This window comes from Malurus melanocephalus, unplaced genomic scaffold (genome assembly GCF_030028575.1).
Source record: "Malurus melanocephalus ecotype Western Australia unplaced genomic scaffold, MMel_1.1 scaffold_2, whole genome shotgun sequence".
NCBI lineage: Eukaryota > Metazoa > Chordata > Aves > Passeriformes > Maluridae > Malurus > Malurus melanocephalus.
Window position 1 is genome coordinate 2571251 of NW_026623234.1, and position 22928 is coordinate 2594178.

The window sequence follows — 22928 nt, forward strand, 5'->3', positions numbered from 1 at the left end:
TCAGATCTTTTGCCCCCACCACCACCTCCCCCTTGTCACTTCTCGGTGTCTCAGCCACACCAAACATAACCAAAATACCCTCCCCAGCACTTCTCCCAGCAGCACTGCCCAGAACAGAATACTGCTTATCTCCCCCCCCTGAGCACTCTGCCTGGTGGAAACATGCAGTGGCCACAGCTAAAGCTTGTTTTAACCACATTTCTGCATGATCCTCTTTTGCAGTTTGCACTGGACAGATGGGATTACCATCCATGCAGCTGCACATTAGTGCCTGCAAGGCAGACAAATYGAAAGGGCTTCTGTCAAAAGAATTTTCTTACACATATGAGCTAAATTAATCCTCCACAGCAAGAATGAAAAATAATTTCCAAATACAATCACTACTCTAGCTAACATGGCAAAATCCTTCCATTCTGATAGCTCTTTCCTGGAAAGATGCAAATATTCACATTTCCTAAATCTGCAATCCTATTAAGTCACCCTACTCTCCACATGAGCTCCTCAGGCTATAGTTTCAGAAGGCAGGGCCTTCAGCAACACCATCACCTTAGCAAGGTGAAAAACTCCTTCTAATTTTTCTCCTTTCTGGGCTCCTGCAATTGTGTCAGAGCCATTCTTCATGGAGCCTGTGGAACAGGTAGCTGATTAATTCATGTAATTTTGATTACTTTTGAGAGTGAAAAAGGGATGAGGGAGGGAGACTCATAGCACAGCGCCAAGGGCAGGGGTACCAGCACAGCCCAAGAGTGTTAAATCCAGGGACAGAGATTCCAAACTGCAGATTACTGGCAAAATCCACAGACTGTGATATCATGCTCATGATCACCTACCTGCTTTCATCTTCTTCCAGCTCTTGGGATATGTTTTTTCTTCTTTTTATAGAAGACTTCAGGCAAGATGAGAGAGCCCTGCACCATTTATAGCTGAAAATCTTCCAAATGAAGGGTGGGATAAGACATGCTCTGAACCCGTGGTTTTGAARGGTAGAGAAATTCCTTTTAGTCCTTTCTGGGCAATTGGTACACACAACCTTTGATGAGGGCACCTTTGTCCTTCATGGCAGGTATCCAGCTTAGTGTTGATACCAGAYAGGCCTAGAGATTTTTTGATTTAAAAAAAAAAACCCAATTACAGCCAAAAAACTACCTGAACAGTAGAGTTACAATGCAAGTTTTCCCCTGAGAGCGGAGAAACTTACTTGGTGATGCTTTTCAGGGAACCCAGAGCAGCAGTCAGGAATTATGATTTTACCACACTGCTCCTGGACAATAGTTCCATGACAGCAGAAAAAAGAAGCTGGATTTGAACCTTTTTTTTCAATTGTGGAAATCTGAGGCAAGTCTGACAGCGACATAGACTGCTCTAGACTAACATATGTGGAGATAAGTCTCTAATTCAAATGAAACTTGAATTCAATTTTTAAATCAAAGTAGGAATTTCAAAAAAGCCCAAGTCAACCAAACAAAATAACCCAACAACACAAACCGACATGGAAAACCATTTATTTCATCTCTATTGTCTCCACAGAGCAGACCAATACAGATGAAGGGGGAAAATGCATAAGAGCAGCTGAAAAAAATAGAGCTAGAAAATACAATTCTCTCTGCATTTCCAAAAGTGACAAATGTGGTGGAGTGACGCTCCATTTCCTCCCAAGGCTCTCAATCCTCAGCCCCAGGGCTGATGCAGTGGAAATCTATTGAACCCCTCCCTCCCACAAGCCCCATGCTACCTCCTACTAGGGTATCTTCCCAAGAACCACAGACTATCCATGTCTGTGACAGCAGCCAAGAAAAACAGCTCAGAAATTCTTTCTTCAGTGTCATCCACTTCACATTCCTGAACGCTGAGTATAAAATCCTGACTGTGGTTTTCAGTCTTGGCAAGTCTCAGTGCTGATGCAACAACGCCAACTCATGGGCACTCACCTGGCAATGCCTCAACTTAAATGCCAGCCTTATTTTGGGAAAGAAATCTTGAGAAACAGCAAGCACATCCTTCTGTGCAAGCCTGCTTCCTCCAGAGCCATATTACAGATCTACTTAGCTACAGTCCCTGGGCAGGGGGAACCCCCAAAGCCAGAAGCAGAGGGTTGGCATACTCCCCTAGTCCCTGCAGGCTAACTGGAATAATCATCCTTCCAGGAAAGCARGAAGTGGATGCTACCTTCAGACTTTAAAACAATTGAATGAGAAAGTAGTTGGCACAGGAATGCAACTTTGTAAAGAGGAATAAAACACTGCATTAAGCCTCCCTCACTGTTGCACTGAAACTAGTTACTAATGTAAGTCCCTGGTAAGGAAAGCTGAAAAAATTTCAGACAGCAGTTCCTGGGCAGACAGAACTGCGAGCATGAGCTCTCCAGCACTCACTGAAAAGTAGGACAGGAGCTGTCAAAAAAAAGAACTGTGTCAACAGTTCAGGAATCTCTTTGGGAAGTAATGCCACTGCTGTGGGCAGCATACCTGCCTTGCTGCTCTGACCCAAATCGCCCTCTCAAGTTATGAGCCCACCTGATAAGGCCCTGTGCAGACTGGAGAACTGTACTGCTTTACAAAAGCTGTTAAAAGACCGAGCCAAGTTGGTGCAAATCACACCGTGGCACCTGTTTTGTGTTCAGTGACTCTGCTAGTTCAATCAGAACTGTTTTTAAACAAATTTAAGCAAAGCAAGAGTAAGCTCTACAGAAGGGATCTAGAAAGTGTGCACATCTCTGTGACAATAAAACATCCCTGTCAAATTATGGCCTGGTCTTAATTCCACATGGTCAGCCGTATGAGTTGGGATGTAGGAAAGCACTAGAAATTTTATTTATTTTTATTGGTCTCAAATTGCCAAAAACTTTATCCCAAGCATCACATAACAGAAAACTCCTCTTAAAGCATACTTTCTGTCACCCTTTCATATCCCTTTCTCACCTTACTTTAAAAACATTTTCACCAGCAGTTTCAGCCTTCCCATTTAAGGGCTGTCAGTATTATTTCTTATTCATTCATCCTCAACAGATGAACTCCACGATGAGGTAAGAACCCCAGAAATAGGCTACCATCTACAGCATGTCCTTAAATGGTCTACACGGAACAAAGGAAAAGCTAACCMGGAGTTATCAGCTGCTGACCTGGCTGTAGTGTTCAAGCACTTCTGCCATGTCAGTCTAGGGCTGCTGTAGCATGCTGGGCAGGGCTAACATGCTACACCTTAAGAAGGCTCTGAAACACAGTGTGGGCCAGATGGTACATGAGTCAGATCTCAAGAGCAGGCTCAGAGGCATGTTTAACTGATGTTTATGAGGAGACAGCTCAGTCACAACAGCTACATGGCTTTCCTTCCAGATGTGAGCTGGTAGTATGGCACTAGAAGAAACATTTACTGATCATTTATTAGATGGAGAGTTGGGCTGTGCTGGCTACTGRAGTGGTTAGGGATGAGGCAAGTAATCTCCAAGCAGAGTCATTTAATCRTAGTGACCTACCCTAAAGTGCCTCAAGCTTTTGGTTTGATTTCAACATAAACAAACAAAATAGACCAAAAGAACTGGACTGCTGAGGCCAGTACTACCTTTAGGARCAAGTGGTGGCAATGAAAAGCTGTAGATCAAGTTGGAAAAGGTCTCTTCCCCTCTATCTCATAGCACCATCAACTTCTCATGGGTAGRGGGTTCTGGCTAAAGCTGTTTATTGTTGCTTTGTCATGCCTCCAGCCCTTAAGTGGTAGGAAAAATTCATTATTTTCATCAGCTACAGGAATCACCTCTGTTGTTTTCACACAAGAGCTTGGGAGGTGCAGTTCCATCAGAATGAACCAAATGAAACATCAGTCATTCATTGTGGAGCAGTTGTTCAGTTCATTTCTTCCCAGTGCATCTTTTGCTCCATGAAAACCAACCGAACAAAAAGAAGAACAGAAGCCCTCATGTGTGGATTTTAGCAGAACAGGGATAGGAGAGCCAGGGAATGAAGTCTTGCACAGCCAGACCTCTCTCTCACCTGCTTCTCATACTAGCAGCCAGATCTGCACGCACACACACAGGAAGTAACATTAGTGTTCCTTATTGCTTTGTAAAGCTCAGAGTCGCTGTGGTGGCTCTGGGAGGCATCACGAGGTCTGCGCAGAGGTCACTCAGTTGTGAGTGCGAGTAGCACCATGACTGTAATGCCTGTACACAGGAGCAGAATTTGTTGCAGGGAATTCCTGGGAAAGAAACAGCAAAATTAGGAGGAGCCATAGASCAATCCACATAGGCAGCAGCACAGAGGCTCTCAAATCGTTTGTTCTTTACCCTTCCAAATCTACCACASGAAGAACACAACAGCTGTATGAAGTCACTAACTCAGACTTTCCCAGCTCCCCAAGCAAGGAAGTTGCCTATGAACTGGTATGTACTTGTTCCACTCAGCTGGGAGGCTCAAATCCAGGCTTCAAAATCAGTTTAAGCTGATTCAGTCATGCAGCTATTCATATACATATTCATATCCTTTCACTCACTAGGAAGCCAGCACTTAGGCAGYATGGGCATAGACACTTCAGGGACCTCATCCAGCTAGCAACTCCAGTCACAGAAAAAAAATTTATTTGGCCATTCTTTTAGCACTGTCTCAGRTTTATGCTGGATTGAAGTGACTCTGTGCCTCCCACCTCTGCATATTCTGCCAACAAYCTCTCCCAGCATGAGAGGTTACCAAGAGGTTACCAACCCAAATTAACATTTCTCCACAAAAATTCCTACTCCTCAGACAGAACTGTGGAGCTGTTTTTTGGGGCACTGTATCAGTCTAAATTAACCATCTAAGCCAAGGCATCTTATTTAAACTACTAAAGTTATCTGTCTTATTACATCCAAAATAGGAGGGAACACTCAGGGACAGCTCTGCCAGCAGATCTGAGAAGGCCTTTACTGTGGAACAACTGGATTTGGACCTGCTACAGCCTTAATTAGACTGCAAGAAACTAAAATAACACATGAGGGAAACCCAAATATACTGGAATATATATACCAGTGCRAAAGAGACATGTCTGAGGTGGAATACAATGATGGACTATGAAATGCTGAATGCTAAAAAGAACAAAACTGTTACTTTTCTACTCACACAGCAACATGGTGATATTTAATAAAAAAAATAAGAGAGTGTAAAAAGCCAAATAATAAGAAACATTACTTAAAACAGTACAGTCAAACTCTGGAAACTGCTGCCAAAAGGAGGCTGCAGCAGGCTGAACTAACGGATAGGGTCAGAAAGGGATGAGAGAAGCATGTGAGGGACAGATTCATATGTGTTTACCAGACACACACACACACCTCTGCAGGGCTCTGGTTCAGTCCATATAACAGTACATGATGGAAGCTGAAAAGACAGACTGGGCAGAGATGTCCTTACTGGACATACTTCCAAAGAACTTGCTTTAGCTGACCCTGGTATGTAACRTGCCCACACAATTTCTGGGACTTACCCAGGGGAAGGCTCTCACATTTCAGAGGGTCTTTGTAGTCACACAAATGCAGTAGATAGCATAGCAGTCTATTTTGATTCTAGCATTGTCCAGAGGATTTAGAAAGCTGGCATTCACGCACTTCCAGAACAGGCATAGGGAAGGGCTATATCCTTGCCCCCTGGCAGCAACAATTGCTCAGGGGAGCAGGAGGGAGYACTTACCAAGGATTCTTTTCCTCCAGGAGATCAGGCACAACATTTACCAAGGCAATGTACAGAAATCCTCCAGAAGTGAAAGGAAGGATCCAGGCTACTGTTTCTCCTGCACAAATAYGGAAAGCTTTGGTTATTACTGAGACAGAGCCATGGGAGACAACACAGAAGGGAAAGAAGATACAMCGTGATGACAGGCAGTGCCTTCCTGCTCTTTGTACAGATAGTCCAGGGAATTTACCTGCTCCTTTTGGTGACTGAGCACATATTGCAAAGCAGGCTCCTAGAATTCCCCCCAGAGCTGTGGAGAGCTGCATCTTGGCCGCACTCCAGCGGTCAAAGCCAGCCCGAAGTAGGATTGCAAAGTCTCCAACCTAGGAAAGCCAAGAGCTGRCAGTTAATAAACATGAATATTAAATTCTTAGTCACAAAGGCCATTTGCAACAAGGCCAGTGCTTCAAGACAGTTCCTGGTTTTCCATGTTGTCAATCTCCCAGAGGGAGCAGCTTTCAAGCGGACAAGAAAATGTTAACCAGACCCAGACCTCCTCTTAGCAGATGAAGCACATTGTAATCACTCTCACCATGGCAGGATACAAWGCCCTCTCACCTCATGTGGGATTTCATGCAGGAGAATGGCCATTGTGGTTAGGAACCCAACCTGCAACCGGAAGAAAGTGATTAGGAAAAAATCCCAGTATTCTTGGATGAATCCCCTCAGGATATGTACACTTAAAGGCATCCAGCTAGAGCAGCAGATCCCGCACAAGTGCAGGGTCGACTGGGARTTTATCATTCTCACAGTCATGGTCCTCCAGCTCAGAGCAACAGGAATCCCACAGCCCATCATGAGTGTTGAAGACCAAAGCAAAAATGCATTTAACATCTCTGCCTTGTCTACGTCCCTGATTCTGAGATGACCATCCTCATCATGTTATTTCTGGACCGCCTTTTAAGTAGATGAGGGTAGGTGAGCTAATTCATCCCCCAATGCCTGTACAAATGACTAACGCGTGCCAAATTTGAAGAAGCTCTGCATCAGAGGATCAGGATAGGGTTAGGTTTTACTGTAGCTTGCATTTTCTCAGAAAATTCCAGACAACAGGAAGGAGCTCCTCACATTTTTTTGCCGTTTTGCATGTTGTATCACACTTGAGACCRAGGCCTCTCCATTTCAGTACACAGCTGGGACAGAAACCTTACCTTTCTGCTAACCAGGAAGCTGGCTGCTACTGCCAAGCCGTGTGTGAAGTTATCAATGGTGTTGGCCAGCAGATTGAGGTATCCACTAATCTGCAAAGAGAAGGRAGAGTCCCTGAGAAAGGAAGACACATAAGAAGATAAAAGAAAGCACACRGCTTAGACATGGGTCATGGAGTCATGATCAGATGGGAAAGGTCAGAACACGATGCTTTTGCTGAAGATCTTAAACTATGTCAGTGCTCGAGTACTAATTAAATGTAATTTTYGGTTTTAGAGTAAACTGAGTTTTAGGGTAGGCAAGTATCGTCTGGGATTAGAATAATTACCTTATGCAAATGATGAAGAGCTCCAGAAAAAGAAGAAGGAAAAAGAAGGAAGCCAAAATGCAATAATGCATTTAAGTCGAACAAATTTTAGGGAACACTGACTAATTTACACAGRTGACTGGCTTCAAACATGACTTGATCTTGTTTTCAAGTCATGTACTTTAATATCCAACTGTTAAATATCTCCTCTTCAAAAGCTGGCAAGAACAATGCAACAGAACAAATGCTGCTGGAATTGCTTTCTATAACTAAATAAATCTTCAAACATTGTACCAAAAAAGTTCGTGCTTGTGGGTTTGCTTTCCCTTAACAAAGAATCAAAAGAGAAGATAGTGATGACAGTCACTAAAAAGCCACCTACTAGAAGGCTGGATAGCATGTATCAGTATTTGCATATAAACACATTTCTTAAAATTATATGCATAAAGCAGCTGCCTTCCTCACAAGTCCATCTCCATGTCAGACTTCCCTATCATTCTAACCAGGGTCATCTCCTACAGAATCTGATTATTTGACCGAAAGAGATTTACGAGAGTACCACCCCAGCGTTTTCGCTCACAGGTTTTTGGGGTTTTTTCCATCATATTTATCAATAACTACGTGTGTGAGTCCTGAAATAGTGCAGTTCACTACCCGACACTTCAGTTCAAATGATTATCAAAGCAGGTGTTAGCCCTTATCTCAGACTGTCTCTGGACTGCAAGAACTCCAGATGCAGGGCAGTATCCAGTGAGTGCAGAGACTGCCTRGAAACTGTGAAGCTTTAACATCTCACATCACCATAGTGTCAGATGCCAAAGTTCAGCTGGACAGGCACAAGTGCTGAYAGATTTCACCAGATCTTTTTGTTCTTGTTCTCTTCCCTGCTTCATCAACTCTGCTTGGGACATCTTTCCTTTCTGTCATTTGCATGCCACAGCTCAGGAGCCTTCTGTCCAATCTCTCTCTCCAAAGCACCACCTTTCTGCAGCGCACTTTTCTGCACTATCTTGGGACACTTTAGTAGCCTCTGCATTTCTAAAAGTGTATTGATGATTAAATATGAAAAATAAAGGATTAAGCAATAATAAGTAATAATCTAAGYAACAACTCCATAAAGAATGCAAAGAAGAGCCCTGCTTGTTCTTAATAAGAAAGGAAACACAAATAGATGCCGGCAGGCAGATCCAAGAATGCAGCAGTTTTACTTCTCATTCTTCATTCTCTTATTCCTAGACAGTCAACTATGACTGTCTAAAATTCTCCTTTTCGTGTTGCTTTTTATATGACGGCATTTTCCCCACAAGATAATAGTAATTACTCACAGAAGTTTTACACAAAAATGCTTTCCCATACCACCGTATAGGGAAAAAATAGACTTCATGATTAAAACATTATGACTTTTTGTTGTCAGTGGCTTGGGCAAAAGCTGTCACTGAAAGAAGCAAAGCTTTGGAGTGCTCAGAAATAAATTGGGTTGATTTGACAGTTATGAGCCTCTGACATTTACATTCTGCGAATCCCTAATAGGATGTTCTCGYTGCTCATAAAGAGCACAGCCAGATGAAGTGTTTATGTTCATGCTTCAGAATTAATGTCACTACGTCATAAAACATACTTCCACAAATCAACAAGGACCCCATGTGCCACAGGGAGAAAGAAAGAGTATGCAAGGCGAGAGTACTGTACACAGTGTTTTTACTTATTGAGGGAATAATGGCTGCAATAAAGGACAGAACTGATCTGTGTTTGCGTGCAAAGGAAACCTCCCACCTGCTGTTTTCAAGCTGGGACAGATTCTAGCAGCAGCTAAAAAGCAGAAGTTCTAATATACACATGGACAATGGTCAATTGATTACAAGTTGCTAATCATTAAGCCCTGAAGCGTGACTTTGTTCATTTAAACAGCATCTTTCCCTTTTTGTTTGCTAAAAAAGTAGGGGTTTCTGAGTGAACACTAGAACCAAAACAATCTGTCATGCTAGGGATATCACTCTTTTCTTCACCAACACCTACTTTGTTCACTTCCAGCAACACTGTTTCCCTGCCCATCCGCTRCCCAGCCTACACCAGGTCTCAGCTGGATCTGCTGGGCACACGCAACATCCGAGTTCCGACAGAGGCTTTCAATGGGGCACAGGTTTGCATTCCTCCTCTACTGTCATGCTGACTTCTATGGAACTTGCAGAAATGTGATCACCCTCAAGACTTCTATCCTCTCTTGAACTCAAGGAAAATTAATTATGGGTTCAAAAGTTATTGAAAATGAAGGGCAGAACAGATGGACAGACAGATGGAATGACTGCTTATGTTGTTGCCTAAGGAAACAGGCTAACAACGCAGGAGTATCTTGGTAGGTTTGATAATTTCCACCCTACCAGGAAGACTATTAAAATATTCAGATTATATGATCAGAACTTAGAAAGTTTAAACTACAACCATTAAGTCTTYAGCTTCTAATTCACACATTTTGATAACTGTCTGTAAAACTGAACAAATGTGTTAAGATTTYAAAGCTAGAAGGGTTCTCCATGGTTGTCTAAACCTTCCACGTAACACAACTGTAAGAATTTAATTTCTGCATAAAGCTCATTGTTTCTTAAGGTATAATGTACTCTGTAGAGAGCAGCTTAAACCACAGCTACAGAAAAATCTGCTATCTCTAAGGMAAGTTGGTCCCTTGGCAAGTTATCCTCAGTTAGAGAGTTGTCTCTAAGTTCTAGTCTGCTATGGTTTGCTATAGCTGTAACTATTCAAATTCAGTCACTCCTCTTACATGGATCTTTGTATACTTTAAGTCACCCTTGATCAGTCACGACTACAGTGCTAAACTAAAGAAAACCATTTATCATCTATTGCAAATTTAAAGTATTATTTCTTTCCTGACCCTTTTACAAATTATTTGTAGCATTTTTGATATTTGGAATAGCACTACTGGAAAAAGTCAGATAGCTGTTTTCCAGCACTACTGGAAAAAGACAGAAAGAGGAACTCTCACCTCTCCTCTTATATAATATTTCTTACTCACCCATCCTCCTGGCTGTRGCATCGTAAGGGAAGAATGTGTTCAGATAATTTCCTACTCTAATTCTCATATCTGTTTCCAGGGCATTGACTATCTCAAAACTATCCCTATCTTGTAAATATGATCTGCATTCTTTTTTAATCATTCCTTATAATTGCATGTATCAAAACCTGTTAAAAATTCAGCACTTTTGATGAAGTTACTCAGTTTAGCTGCTATCACTGACTTCATGCAGTCACAATGTGCCATTTATGTAATGCAGTACCTGCAAATGTGAAGATACACTGTTTTTATAAATAATGACTTAGAAAAATCATACCCACCAGTGTACAGATTTGAGGGGGGCTGCATTAAGCCAGTCTCTTTTGATAACATAGAGCAWCAGATTTTTAATACAGCTAATATTAGCAAAGTTTATTAAAATGGGGCAGAAAGTTATGTTTTATATACATTTGTCATGACCTTTATTAAACTATTTCATGGCTGAATAAAAGGCAGGGAAAATGTCTGGTTGATAAGAATTTATCTTACATAAAATCATACCAATTACCATTAATTACTTTATTATTTTTATATTAGGACCATACCCTTAGCAATTGTATCTCCTATCAGTGTTTCATTTTGACTTGAAATAGGTAGTCTATAGTTCCTTATATAAACCTTTTCAAAATTAGGGCACAGTGTTTCATAACCCAGTAATATCGCTGTCTTTACTACTACCACCTCTTGAAACATCCATGTGGCACCTTGCAGTTTGGGCAGTGTTATGTACAAATTACATGAATGTGACAGATATCAAAAATACTCAGTGACCTCAGCATAACTTTCATGTGTAGGAAGAGCTATAAAGTTACAGCAAAACAGATTTAAAATAGAAAGACTGGAGAGCCTCTGACTGACCACATATCCAGCTCTGGGCCAGTTCATGCAAGCACATTTTCTGTTCATAGTTACTCTCATACAATCTTGCACATTATTATGGGCTTTCAAACTCAAATTGTAGGTCCTTCTGCACCAAAGTAGTTGTTTACTTTCCACTTGTAATGTTCACCCAGACAAGGGTTTTCCACAGTACAAAGATAGTAACATGCAACTGAAAGCAAGGCTAAATGTAAAGGTTATCCACTTCCCAATGGTACAGGACTCCTTCTCCTCCTCCACGTCCAATCCTATGAGCTTGCTGGTCTCCCTTACCCCAGCACTGCAGGCTGCCTGTCTGCATGCCAAGCTGATTCAAGAAGTTAAGTTAGGAGAGAAATAGACCAGGGGGTGGGAGGTGGGTGTGTGGGTGTMGAAAAGCAAATTCTTTTGCCTGTTTAGCTCCCTGAATAGGCTCACTGTGAGGTCAGCTGAGATCCAGTRCAAAGGAAGCAATGGGAAATAAAGGTTTGGACACAGAGGTGGACAAGAAGTCCTTTATGGCAACAGATAAACCGATAATGCAAGAAAGTGAACTTTTAAGTTCTACACTGGGTAGCTTCAACATTTCAACACCTCCTAAAGGTGTCAAAACACTTCCAAAAGGTGTCTTAAAAGGAAAAGTGCAGCTCAGAATCGGTACAGTGCAAGCACTAGAGAACAGAGGTATCATGGTGCAAAAAATTAAGCAAATAAAGACATATTGACTATAAAACAAGAGTAAAAAAATATGAAATTCTGTACTTTGGTATCAGAATTCAGCCAAACCACCTATCATCAGACTTACGTCTTTATAATACTGACTTTGGCTCTCCTGTRTAAGCTGAAGTGTAGATTTTCCCCAAGTCTACTATTTCCTCCCTGCTGTGACCAGGACACACATGTTGACAGAGCAAAATTAGGCACAACTCCAGCGCTGAGTTCTTYACTCAGGCACAGTCTTTCCACAGACAATTCCTGACTAAAAAGCAAAGGTGAGTTTGTGGGTCTCTTACCTTGATTCTGTTTGTTGGACCAGAATGGAGAGAGGAGCCATTACACTGCGCCCGTGCTCTTTGGGACTGGCCTGCCACCTTCGGCAGGGGACAGCCACTTCCATTGGGAATCTTTCCAGATGGTGCTTTGGAATCACAGTCCTAAATTAGGGGAAATGAACTTGTCACTGACTTTTTGGCAGTGATGAATGAGCATGAATCAGGATATGAAATCCAACCTTCACCCTTAATCTTTTTGTCTTTAAAATGTGAATCAGCAGCATTGACACCCCAACTTAATAACAACTGCCAGAAATGAGAAAGATTCAGAGAGCATTGTGACATCTGCCCTGAAAGACAAGAGCTAAGACTTCCCAATCCTCAAGAGAAACAGAAAGAGGAGGAATTGGAGCCACAGCCCCTCAGCATGAGTCAGGTTCCACTAGGAAGACAAGGGACTGAGCCTGCCCCTCCTGCTAGCAGCTGCTGCCCARAGAAATACGACTCCATCTGGGCAGGAGATGGGGGAAAAATCTTGCTCTCCTCAGTGCATCAGAGTAACTAAGTCTACAGAATTATTTCATAGCTGGGATCATCATCTTCCAAAAAAAAAGATATTTACCTAGAATTTCAGCCTCTCTCTAAATGAGAAGGTGAAGTTCCTTTCAGGCATTAGTCTCACTGAGTCAAATTTAACACCTTATTGCTCTTACGTAGTGTCTGACCTGCAGTTTCACATCTCAAAAGTCATGGCACAGCAAGGACTGARCAGTCTAAAGGAGCTTCAATTAGGAATTGTGCAGGTGTCCAAAGACTAGGTGTTCTCCTCTATCCTGGAATTACCTTCTGGTGCCTYTGTCTACATCTCCCCTTTACAGCTGGGTGACTCCTCTGAACTTAGTATTACCTGGCCAAACATAAACTCCTTCTACCACACAAAATTATCCAAACAAACATCTGGTCCAGCCCATAATCAAGAAGAAACTTGATTTCTTCTTCCAAGAAGGCTGGCCTTTGTCCTGACTGAGGACTCAGAAGGGGAACTAGTGATGAGGGGTCATGGAATATGCATCAGCAAGCTGTCACCCCTAAGCCTATTTGAGCAAAAGTCTCAYTTGCAGAGTGCTCCAGTTCTCAGTCCCCATAAAAGAGGAGCTCTCTTTTACACTTGCCACATAAAGAACAAACCACAAGTGAGAAATCTCACAACCACAAAACAAAAGCCTGAAGATGAAATCTACTCCTCCAGACCAGTGGCAAGAAAGTGGCAAAAAACTCCCAAAGGGCAATGACAAGTACTCACAGCTACAGGATCATTTCGTGACCAGGTCAGATTGGGCAGATGAGGTGTTTAAAAACAGAGCTTCAAATATAAGAGCACTCCCTCCCCTCAGGCTGCTAACTTACCACACCAGGATACTCCTCTTCTTTCTCCACGAAAATCTTCTCTAGCACCAGGAAGGTCAGGAAACCAATGATAACCCAGAGACCCAGAAGCTTCTGCTGCTGAAAGCTCTGCCCTTGTCCTGCAGGACAAAAGAGAAATCTTCATGTTTCCATTAAGTACATATTTTTTTTACACAGTTCCAAGACAAAACAATAAATGACAATGGGAAAACTCCCTGKGAGGTAAGAGGAGTAAACACATCTCAAAGCAGATTAGTTTAACTTGCTCATTCTTGATCTAACAGATAYCATCATCTTGAGACACAAAGAGTGAGAGCTACCATGCCTTTTTCTGCACTAGTTCAACCCAGAATATTTCCTGACAACACTGGGAATTTCCCTGAGCTCCAGAGGCAAGTGAATATTACATCAACAAAAATTCAGCAGCTATACCTACTGAGCAGCAAGCCCTGACATGAAATTGGCCATTAGTGGAGTTACAGACTCACCTTCCCCTTTCTGCCACACCTAGGCAAGTTATTAAGCCCAAAGCTATAAACTTTCTTTTCAATTACAGCCAAGCTTGTGAGGTAATAACCCATTCAGTCCCACTGCAGAAATGGAAATTGCACTGCAATGGAAGAACAGAATGACTCTGTAACAGGACTTACATGGGTCAAGGAAACCTTTATGCTTCAGGACAGTCTGGCAGAAGCAAACAAGCTTGAGCAGGAAAATAGAGTAATTTGGAAACCACTGYAGAAAGGAGTCAAAAAAAGGACAGCAGTTCTGCTGACAGTGCTAGAGCTGTGAGGAAGAAGAAGACTAAAGGCCCAGCAGATTTGAAACCCCAKGACACAGGTGCAAGAAAGCCTAGGAAAGCCAGGGCATCATCTTGCCTCTCTCACATTTTCAGCAGCTAAGTGACTCCTTGGTTTCTCAACAGGTAGGATGCAGCAGCATTTGCCTTCTATGATCTCAGTCTGCTGAAGCAGAGAGATGCAAACATTACAGGTTTCAGCAATCCTGGCTCTGTGAGGGATGAAGGAGCTACACTGATACCACAAGGTCTATATCAACTCAGTGTTTAGTTTGCTGAGAAACRTTAAGTTTCTGTCACCTGCATTTCCCTTTTCTTTCCCTGCCCCACACCCAAATCTTAATTATGACTCTACAGACATTGTTCCATGATTTCTCRTGGAGAAAAGGTTGAAAAATGTGAGCTCCTGTAAATCAAAGCATCCAAGAGAGGGGCCCCAGTTAGTGCCAAGAAAGAGGCTCTAGGAGCAACACTGTTATAGGGACAGATTTGTATAGAAGATGCACCTGATCCCCAACTAAGATGGTGCACGTCATGTACAAGACCACATACACAGTCATAACCTCCCCTCAGGCTAAAGAAGAATTCCCCTTCCTTACAGAAAGGACAAAGGGAAATCAACAGCAATTTATAGGAGTCCAAAGCAAAATAGGAAAGCCAGACAAGAAAACCATCCCAAGTTACTAAACATAAAGAAACGACGGCCAACTGAGGAAGCCTCTAATTTCAAAGTCTTTGGAGGACTACTGAGTACAAAGATGTAGTAATACGTGKTTTTTTTAATTCTTACATCATTCCTAGGCATTTGCTTTTATATATTGCTTGGAAAAGGATACCAGCCTAGATCAGTTTTTGGGCTGACCCAGACTGGCCGGTCTTGGCCTTTCAAGATGGAACAGACTCAAAACATGTAGCAGTAGGCACAGCATAAGCTGCTTCCAGGTGCATAAGGCTTTCATACCTGTTGTTGCACTGCATGTGTAGGCCCAGGCCTCAGGAAGCAGGTGCAGAAACACATTCCCCAGCAGTCCACCAATTGCAAAACTCAACAACTGCTTCAAACGGTGTGACCCAGCTAAAGAAAAAATAAAATGAAGAAAAAAGAAGCAAAAAACTGATCATTACACAGCCAGGAGCCAAAACATCTCCAGCTGAGATTTTGCACAAAGAACCCCTAATTGGAAGCATCTGCAAAGCAAGCTTTCAAAGGAGAGAGCACAAACCAAATGGAGTGCAAGAAAAAGCCCCTGCACCACTTGGCTGGGACAGCAGTGTGTGGGAGGGTCAAGGACCAAACGTTGAAAAACAGTATTCTTTGTACAGGCGCCATCCAGGGCTTACATTTGTCAAAGGACTTCCTTTCAAATTCACAGGTATGGACTAAAGCACTGAAAACAGACTATCTGTTCTAGAGAACAATGTTTGTGTGACCAGGTCCTGTTCAGCACTGTGCTGCTCTGTCACAACCCAGGATGTGTGGCTTGAGCAAGGCCAAAGCAGTTGGCATGTTTACCTTCTGACCGCAGGGCAGCTCCTGTCTCAAGGGGGATCACCAGCAAGGGGAAGACTCCACTCAGCCCCACCATGAAGGAACCGATGAGGGAGCAGATCCAAGCATCCAGCCGCTCGCTGCTGAAAAGGTGTCCCCAGGACTCTGCCTCCTTGTCACACAGAGAACCAGAACCAGCAGCAGCATGACTGCTCGGGAGCTGGTGAGCTTCACAGGCCACGATCAGAAACAAGGAGAGTGTCCCATCAAGCAGRAGGTTTTGTTTGGTCATTGCTAAGTGGTCTCAGCCAGGCTGGCCAATCTCTGAAAAGAGAAGGGGAAAGMAGAACTGAAAATATGCTCAACCCTCCATTCCACCATCCCAGAGGAAAGGCCACACCRACCCCTCCCTTCAGCATCTTAGCACGGGTGTGAATACCCACGAGAACACCTGAAACTCTTKCTGATTTCAACACAGTACCAAGGACAGAGAGGCTGTTTATCAATGGGTGTATGAAACTGCACATGAGACATCTTGGGAAAGCATCTGGTTTTCACAATTTSCCTTCAGGTGGGCTGGACAAGGACTCCAGGCACCCTTGTTCTYGCCCTTCAGAGTCCCAAGGCTTCAGAAAAGATTACTGACCAGTCTTCTCTTTGCCATGGAACAGCATCCTTGGAACAAATTAGGATGCAAGACGTAACAGAGGTCTGTAAACTCACGAGGAGTGGAAAAACAGGGAATTGGGCAGATTATTCACCATCTTGACAGACACAACTGCTGACACCCATTCACRTGGAGCCACTGAGGGTCAGCTTCAAAATGAACAAATATGGCCCTTCATCAGCAGGTAACTTGTGTGGTAGCACTCCTCAAAAAATGATAAAACATTTTACATRCACTCATCAAAAGGCAGGACAAGTACTAGAAAAACAAATCTATTGATTGTTAATGGTTAAACAGCTCACATTACACTCAGGAAATTCCCTGATATGAGAGGAGCTGGAGACTGGAAGGGTACTTGAAAAATATTATATCTACTTGTCTGTTTTTATCCTTTTGTAGAAGGATGCTGGATTAGATGGTCTTTTAGTCAAAATCAGCACAGCTGTTAATAAGAGCTCTGCAGTCCCAAGAAAACTAGAGAAAAAGGCATGTTAGAAGAGGGAAATAAAGATAATTACACTCATTAACAAACAGGSAAGGAAAGCAAATTGTGTAAAGGCTGAAGTACAAATCCTCCTTCAGTCTCCAGAAGAAAAAGTGAAATGTGACATGAAAAATTAATTTTGAAATGGGAGAAAAGAGTGGGTTAGAAAAAGATAGACCTACCAAATGTTCACAAAATAGCTTTTGAGTGAGAAGTAATAACAGCATTCATCTGAAAGCATGTAAGAAACTAGTCTAATCTCTGGAGCTTTAGAGACCATCTTTGAAAATTTACAGGAGTATGGGAAGACTACAAGAAGGCTGGAGAAGCATCATGCCTCACCTACCTTTATAAAAGGGAAAAAAAAGGTGGGAGAAGTTACACACCAGTAACTTCAATCCTCTGAAGGATTCTTGATCAAATTAAATGATCAGTTTGTAGTTACCTACAAGATAAGAAATTGATAAAGATACCAAAGCATTAAGTAACCGCCAGACATAAAGGGACCTGAAATTCTCAAGACAAAATTCAGGGTGTTGGAGCCAATCTAAGGGTTCACTGTGGATGGAAAGGGTGGTGTTACCCCTTGTCCCCCACCCCTTCATGAAGCATCACCTCTCCATCAGACTAACATCAGACTCAATCAGTGAGCAGCATCAGAGCAAATGAGCAGGAAAACTACTTTTGTAAACTCTTGGCTCTTTGCCAATTTCAGTCCATGGACAAAAACACTGCAGGAGGAAAGMCAAGCTGCAACCAAAAGCAATCAAAAGAAATTAAGGGACAGGGTCCCATGGCTCCTGTGAAGGAGGACACCAATCTCCAACCACAATGACCATGGACATCAGGAGAGGGGGTGCAAGAAGGAATCAATGAAGACATTGGCATGGCTAGTTGTGCAAGGACCACTAATGCTATATTTTTTTTTTTTAACAACAAAAAATAAAACCCCTCATCACAGCAAGTTCAAACCAGCTCAGGATTTTGTGACATCAGTGTGTTGATCTGGCTKCAGGAACCCCCCACCTACCTATAACCTACTATCAAACCAATCTCAGTAAARTTCAGTACCAAATGGTAAACTAAGGGCAGGGGAATCAAATGGAAATGGCAGAACAGTAACTCCAACAKGCCACAAAGAAAAAGCATACACTGATTGAGAAATTAATTCCAAGCCAGCAGGCTTATGTTGCTACTAAGTAGGTAAATGTCATCCTGGGACATAGAATTGTGACATGGCAGGTCTCACACAGGTGAGACTTTAACCAACATCCAGCCCCACCTATTCTTTTTCATAAAACACATGCAAAAATCTGAGACATTGCAGTGGAAAGGAACAACAATTAGAGTGTAGAGAGCATGACCAAGAACAACAACCGAAGGACACGGGTGTGTTTAGTCTTGAAAAGATAACACCAAAGGTACAGAACAGCCTGCATACATTAAAAGTCACAAGAAAGGGGGAAAGTGCTCAACTTTTCTTCCACATCAGTTCAAATGGTAAACAAGATTTAGCCTGGATATCAAGAGACAAATACACATAATGCCAAAGTGGTGATACACTGAAACAGCTTATCTAGGATGCAGAATCTACAGCACTGGTTTTTGTTGGGTTGGTTAGTGGTTTTTTTTTTTTTGGTTTTTTTTTTTTAATTCTGAGAAAAAGAAACAGCTGATGAAGATACCATTTCACTGCAAAGATTAGATCCCTTCTTTGAAGTCCTTCAGCCCTTCATCCCCTGAACCCTGGGTGGGCCTGAAGAACTGCCATAGGTTGGCCAAAGGATGACCATAAAGGTCTTCATCCTTTATGATACAATTAGACCTATAAAATGACTAAGAATTTTGTGAGGAGCATGCTGAAAATAAATCAGAATTTATACACTGTAGACACCTATGAAGAAGCAACAAATACACAGCTTGACAATGATGGGAAGCAGCACAAATCTCTTCTGCAACATAGTCACAGCTTTTGAGAATCTAGGAAAGTAAACACTGCAACTGATTCAACAGGTCGATTTCCTGCATTTCATTCTCCACATTCACAACCCACATAAGCCCCAAGGGATGCCTGAAAGGGTCTTTGAGACTGAGCAGCAGCAGCACACAGGACAAATGGCATGTCCAGGACTCCAAAAAAGGTCTGCCTACTTGGCTTCATGTCCCTGTTCCAGCCACAAAAGGGATCAGGTTCCTCCAAAAAGGGTCAATGGTGGAAAATAAATGTGTATAAAGGTGCAGAAAACTGATTCCCCTATCTCGCATTTGTGTTGGTCAACTTTCTATGGCCGACAGGTCTTTATCCCACAGTTACTGACACAAGGAAAAAAACAGCACATTTCTTTACTCCTGTACAGCCTGGCCATCATTACATCATGCCTCGGAACAACTCCATATCTCATGCAATAAATTCCAAATGTTTATAAAACACCTACGAGAGACTCAGTGTATTGTCCAGGACACACCTGAACTGCTCTTTGTGTCCAGCTAATTATTTAGAGCATTTGCCTCTTCCTAACACATCATAACCACTTGATCAAAAAAAAAAAAAAAAAAAAAAAAAAGCACTTTTAATATCTACAGCCCCTTTGCTTCTCCATCTTACTAGTACATTAGCAAAGTCTCTAAATTCAAACTGGTTGTTCCTATGACAAATACTTAAGAGGAAGAAAATAAGCACTGAAGATTTAGTTGTAGGAAAAAACTGCTCAAGAGGAAAATAATACCCTGTCCCTACAATTGCAAAGGGTGGAGGAAGCCTCTACCTACCCTTAATTTTAGACAACAGCCTCTATTTTAGGAAGCCAGTCTGAAGACATCTTGAGAAATTTCTAGAGAAAGCACTGCAGGTTCCCAGAGACATCTGTGGTCACAAGGCAGAGGCATAACCACGTTTAGAGATGTGTTTTCTCAAGAAGGATTTATCACATATTTAAGAGCATGCAACTCTCTGGGAGAAAAACAGCCAGCAGGTCCTTTACTTATCAGTTTTGACAATCAATCACTCCATCTGGGATCACAGCTTCCAGCTGTGATTGATTCACACCCTGGTGACCAGTACCACTGGCAGCACCACGTGTCTGAGCATTCAGGAATCAGGTCTGCTCAGCTCTTTCTGCAATGGCCTCAGGACTGGAATAACCATTAGGTTTTTCCCAGCCCAGAAACAACAAATGAATGAGAACTTGCCATTTACACACTCTTGAGCAGAGGCAGACCAAGCCAGGAGACCCATGAGGCTCCCAGGGCCTCCCCCACCTCACAATGCTCACTGAGCACCTCTGTAGCAGGGAGTGACTGAGAAAACATGGACAAAACCTAAATTGCCAAGCCAAAAACCTAAAAAGAAAAAATAAAATATTGATATGACAACTATTTTTCTATCTATTGCTCTCTTCCTAGGCACTCTGCCTTCTCAGACCACAGTTTCTTCTCCATCTCATTTGTCTCATTGCTCATTGCCACATAAYATTTTAGATGTTGTTGAGAGGAAAAAAAAATTAAAAGAAAAGGCTTTTTTGCAAATGTTTTCCCTGGAAGCCAGTTGCCTGGTCTTACAGTTGCAAAAGAGTACTGCATGGAATGGAAAAAAGTTATTTTCCAGGGAGGAAGCATTATTTTCAGCCAAAAAATTCTGCATGACCCACCTCCTGGAAAGCCTGACCTCCGCAGAGGCACAAAAGGTCTCCAGTACTCCCTGAGCACTCCCTTCTCTCTGAATCACTGCCCATCTCTAGGGAATGCACTGCTCTGGTGGGATCCTTCCTTTTTGTCCCATCTTTCATTAAAAACCACTCTGCACAGACTCATGTTTCTGCAAATGACAGCGTGGGCTGCTAAAGGCTGGGGATGCACAGGGTTACGAACAATGGTGTATCGCAGATGAGAACAGATTACAGACCCGGGGCAAACCTACGAACTGGCAAGGAAAGCATTTGAAACCGACCGAACGCTAACGAAGTTCGGGAGACTGCGACTGCTTCCCCATCCTGCATCCTTTCATCCCTAGGATGAAAGAGGGAAGTTGAGGACCAGGCAACGGTGCTGATTCCCTCTGGCTAGGTGGGATTTCTCTCCTCCCAGCCCACTCTCCGTGGCAGCCCGAAGCACAGACCGGGCAGACCGCCCCGCTCCCGACCCGTCCGCRGTGCCGCTGCCCTCTCCAGCCCGGGCCGGGCTCCAGCCCCGCTCTCACCGCAGGCGATTAACGCGGCGGGCCCGATCGTGTCATTGTCGCTCACATCGCGGCGGATGGGACAGACAGCGCGAGTTTTCCATTAGAGGAACGCTGAGCGATGCAAAGTGAGACGTATTTGCCGCGGGGGGAATTAGAACTGAACGCGGCTCACGCACCTTACTGGAGCAGCACATTAGCTGCCGCCCGGGGTGCCTGTGCCACCGTGACCGCGCAGAGCCGGGGGCAGCCCCTGCAACGAGACTTCTCGCAGCATCGGCCGCCGGAGGAGGGACTTCCAAAACTTTCTCGGCTGCGTCCCGCGGGGACTGAGCTTGCAGCCCCGGGCCCGCACGGCGCCGCTCCCCCGGCGAGCTGCGTCCAAGATGGGCTGCAAGGGGGGGACGCGGCCCCGGGAGCCTCGGGGCAGCGGGGCCCCGGAGCGGGCGGCGAGCAGCCCACGGTCCCGCCGGCCCGGTACAGCGCTGCCGGCAGCAGCGGCCCCGCCAGGCGGTCCCCGCCTCGTCTTTCCCAAAGTTGTCCCTCTCTCGGCCGGGCCGGGCCCCGCCAGAACCGGACTCGGTTCCGCTGCGTGCGGCGCTGCCCGGCCCCGCTCACCCCGTCCCGCCGCCGCCGCCCGGGACTGAGCTGCGCTGCTGCCGCCCCCGGCCCCCGCCGTCCCCCCTCGCACCGCAGCGGCGATGTCCCGGCGCCCCTCGCCCCCGGCTGCGCCCCCCGGGCCGCCCGCCGCAGTTACCGTGCGCCGCCGCCGCCGCCGTGCTCCGGGCCCCGCTGCCATCCAGCCGCGGCTCGGCGCGGGCCTGCCCCGCCCGGCGGCCCCTCGGCTCCGCCTCCCCCGGCCGGCCACGTCGGTCCCGGCCTCCTCGGCTCAGCGCCGCCGCCCCGCCGGGCACCCGCCGCCGCCGCTCCGCGCTTCCGGAGGCCGCCGCTGTGTCCAGCCGGGCCGGCAGGGCGGGAGCGGCTCCCGGGGCGCGTCCACACGGCGGAAACAAAGTCTGAGACACAGCCCCCGCCGCTCGGGGTCCGTGCGCGTCCCCAGCGCAGGGTACTGGCACAGAAACGCGCGTCCTGCCGAGTCCTGGGCTTATGGAACATCCTTGCTGCGAYTTTCTTGCTTCATTTTTTAATCTCCCTAAATGGATTATAAATTCTTTGGGCTACAGATGTGTACAGACAAGCACAGTGTGAGACCGGTTTTTGAGCAGAATTTCTAGAAGTTGTTAGAGAAGAAAGTGCGGCTGAGGGCTGAGCCTCGAAATGCTTTTAAAAGATACAATGACTTTTAAACAAACTTGCCTCCTCCTCAAAGGTCCATTGCAACCTTCATGACGACTTGTGAAACCCCGGGGCTCCCCAAGCACTGGTGTCCTATTAGTGGTGAAGCCTAACCACGGCTCTTACAGAGATTTGCAGAAACTGCATGTGCTTAGGAAACTAGGTTAGAAGAGAGTAAAGATTTACCTTTATAGAAGCCAAGCTATAGGTCGGACCTATTGTTTCCCATACAGACACTTTCCAAAATGTACTGCTGTACCTTTAAGATCCGTCTCTTACCATTTTCCCCGAGACACAGAACTTGATTCTCGCTCCTGTTTTCGGAATGAATCCTATTACCCAAGAAGGCAGTGCTGATGTTGCTGCTTCTTGCTACAGCTTTACYCGAGTCTCATTACATCATACCAATGTCATGCCCTGGAGCAGGAGTTAGGAATTAAATCAGCCGCAGTCGCCTGCAATGGTTTAGCTGCTCTCTCTGCACTCACGTAACAGCAGCAGACCTACAGGCGACTGCGCTGCAAACGCAGTTAAAAATGTTTCTCA

At 44.4% G+C, this 22928-nt stretch overlaps 1 protein-coding gene across 3 annotated transcripts; it reads right to left on the reverse strand.

Annotated features, from left to right (window-relative positions):
• Window positions 1-1486: 1486 nt before the first annotated feature.
• SLC39A13 (solute carrier family 39 member 13) lies at window positions 1487-22683 on the reverse strand. 3 transcript variants are annotated; one of them, XM_057364661.1, is made up of 11 exons: window positions 21844-21926; window positions 17259-17357; window positions 15786-16085; window positions 15234-15347; window positions 13474-13592; window positions 12088-12228; window positions 6845-6934; window positions 6252-6302; window positions 5884-6016; window positions 5652-5751; window positions 1487-4191 (listed from the first exon to the last, which is right to left on the reverse strand). In XM_057364661.1, the coding sequence occupies exons 3-11, from the start codon at window positions 16051-16053 to the stop codon at window positions 4116-4118; spliced, it is 1092 nt and encodes a 363-aa protein (XP_057220644.1). In that variant the 5' UTR covers window positions 16054-16085; window positions 17259-17357; window positions 21844-21926; the 3' UTR covers window positions 1487-4115. The 3 variants fall into 3 exon arrangements, with proteins under 3 accessions (XP_057220644.1, XP_057220653.1, XP_057220636.1); XM_057364670.1 differs by lacking the exons at window positions 17259-17357; window positions 21844-21926 and adding an exon at window positions 22662-22683; XM_057364653.1 differs by lacking the exon at window positions 17259-17357 and having other exon boundaries at window positions 21844-21928.
• Window positions 22684-22928: the final 245 nt, after the last annotated feature.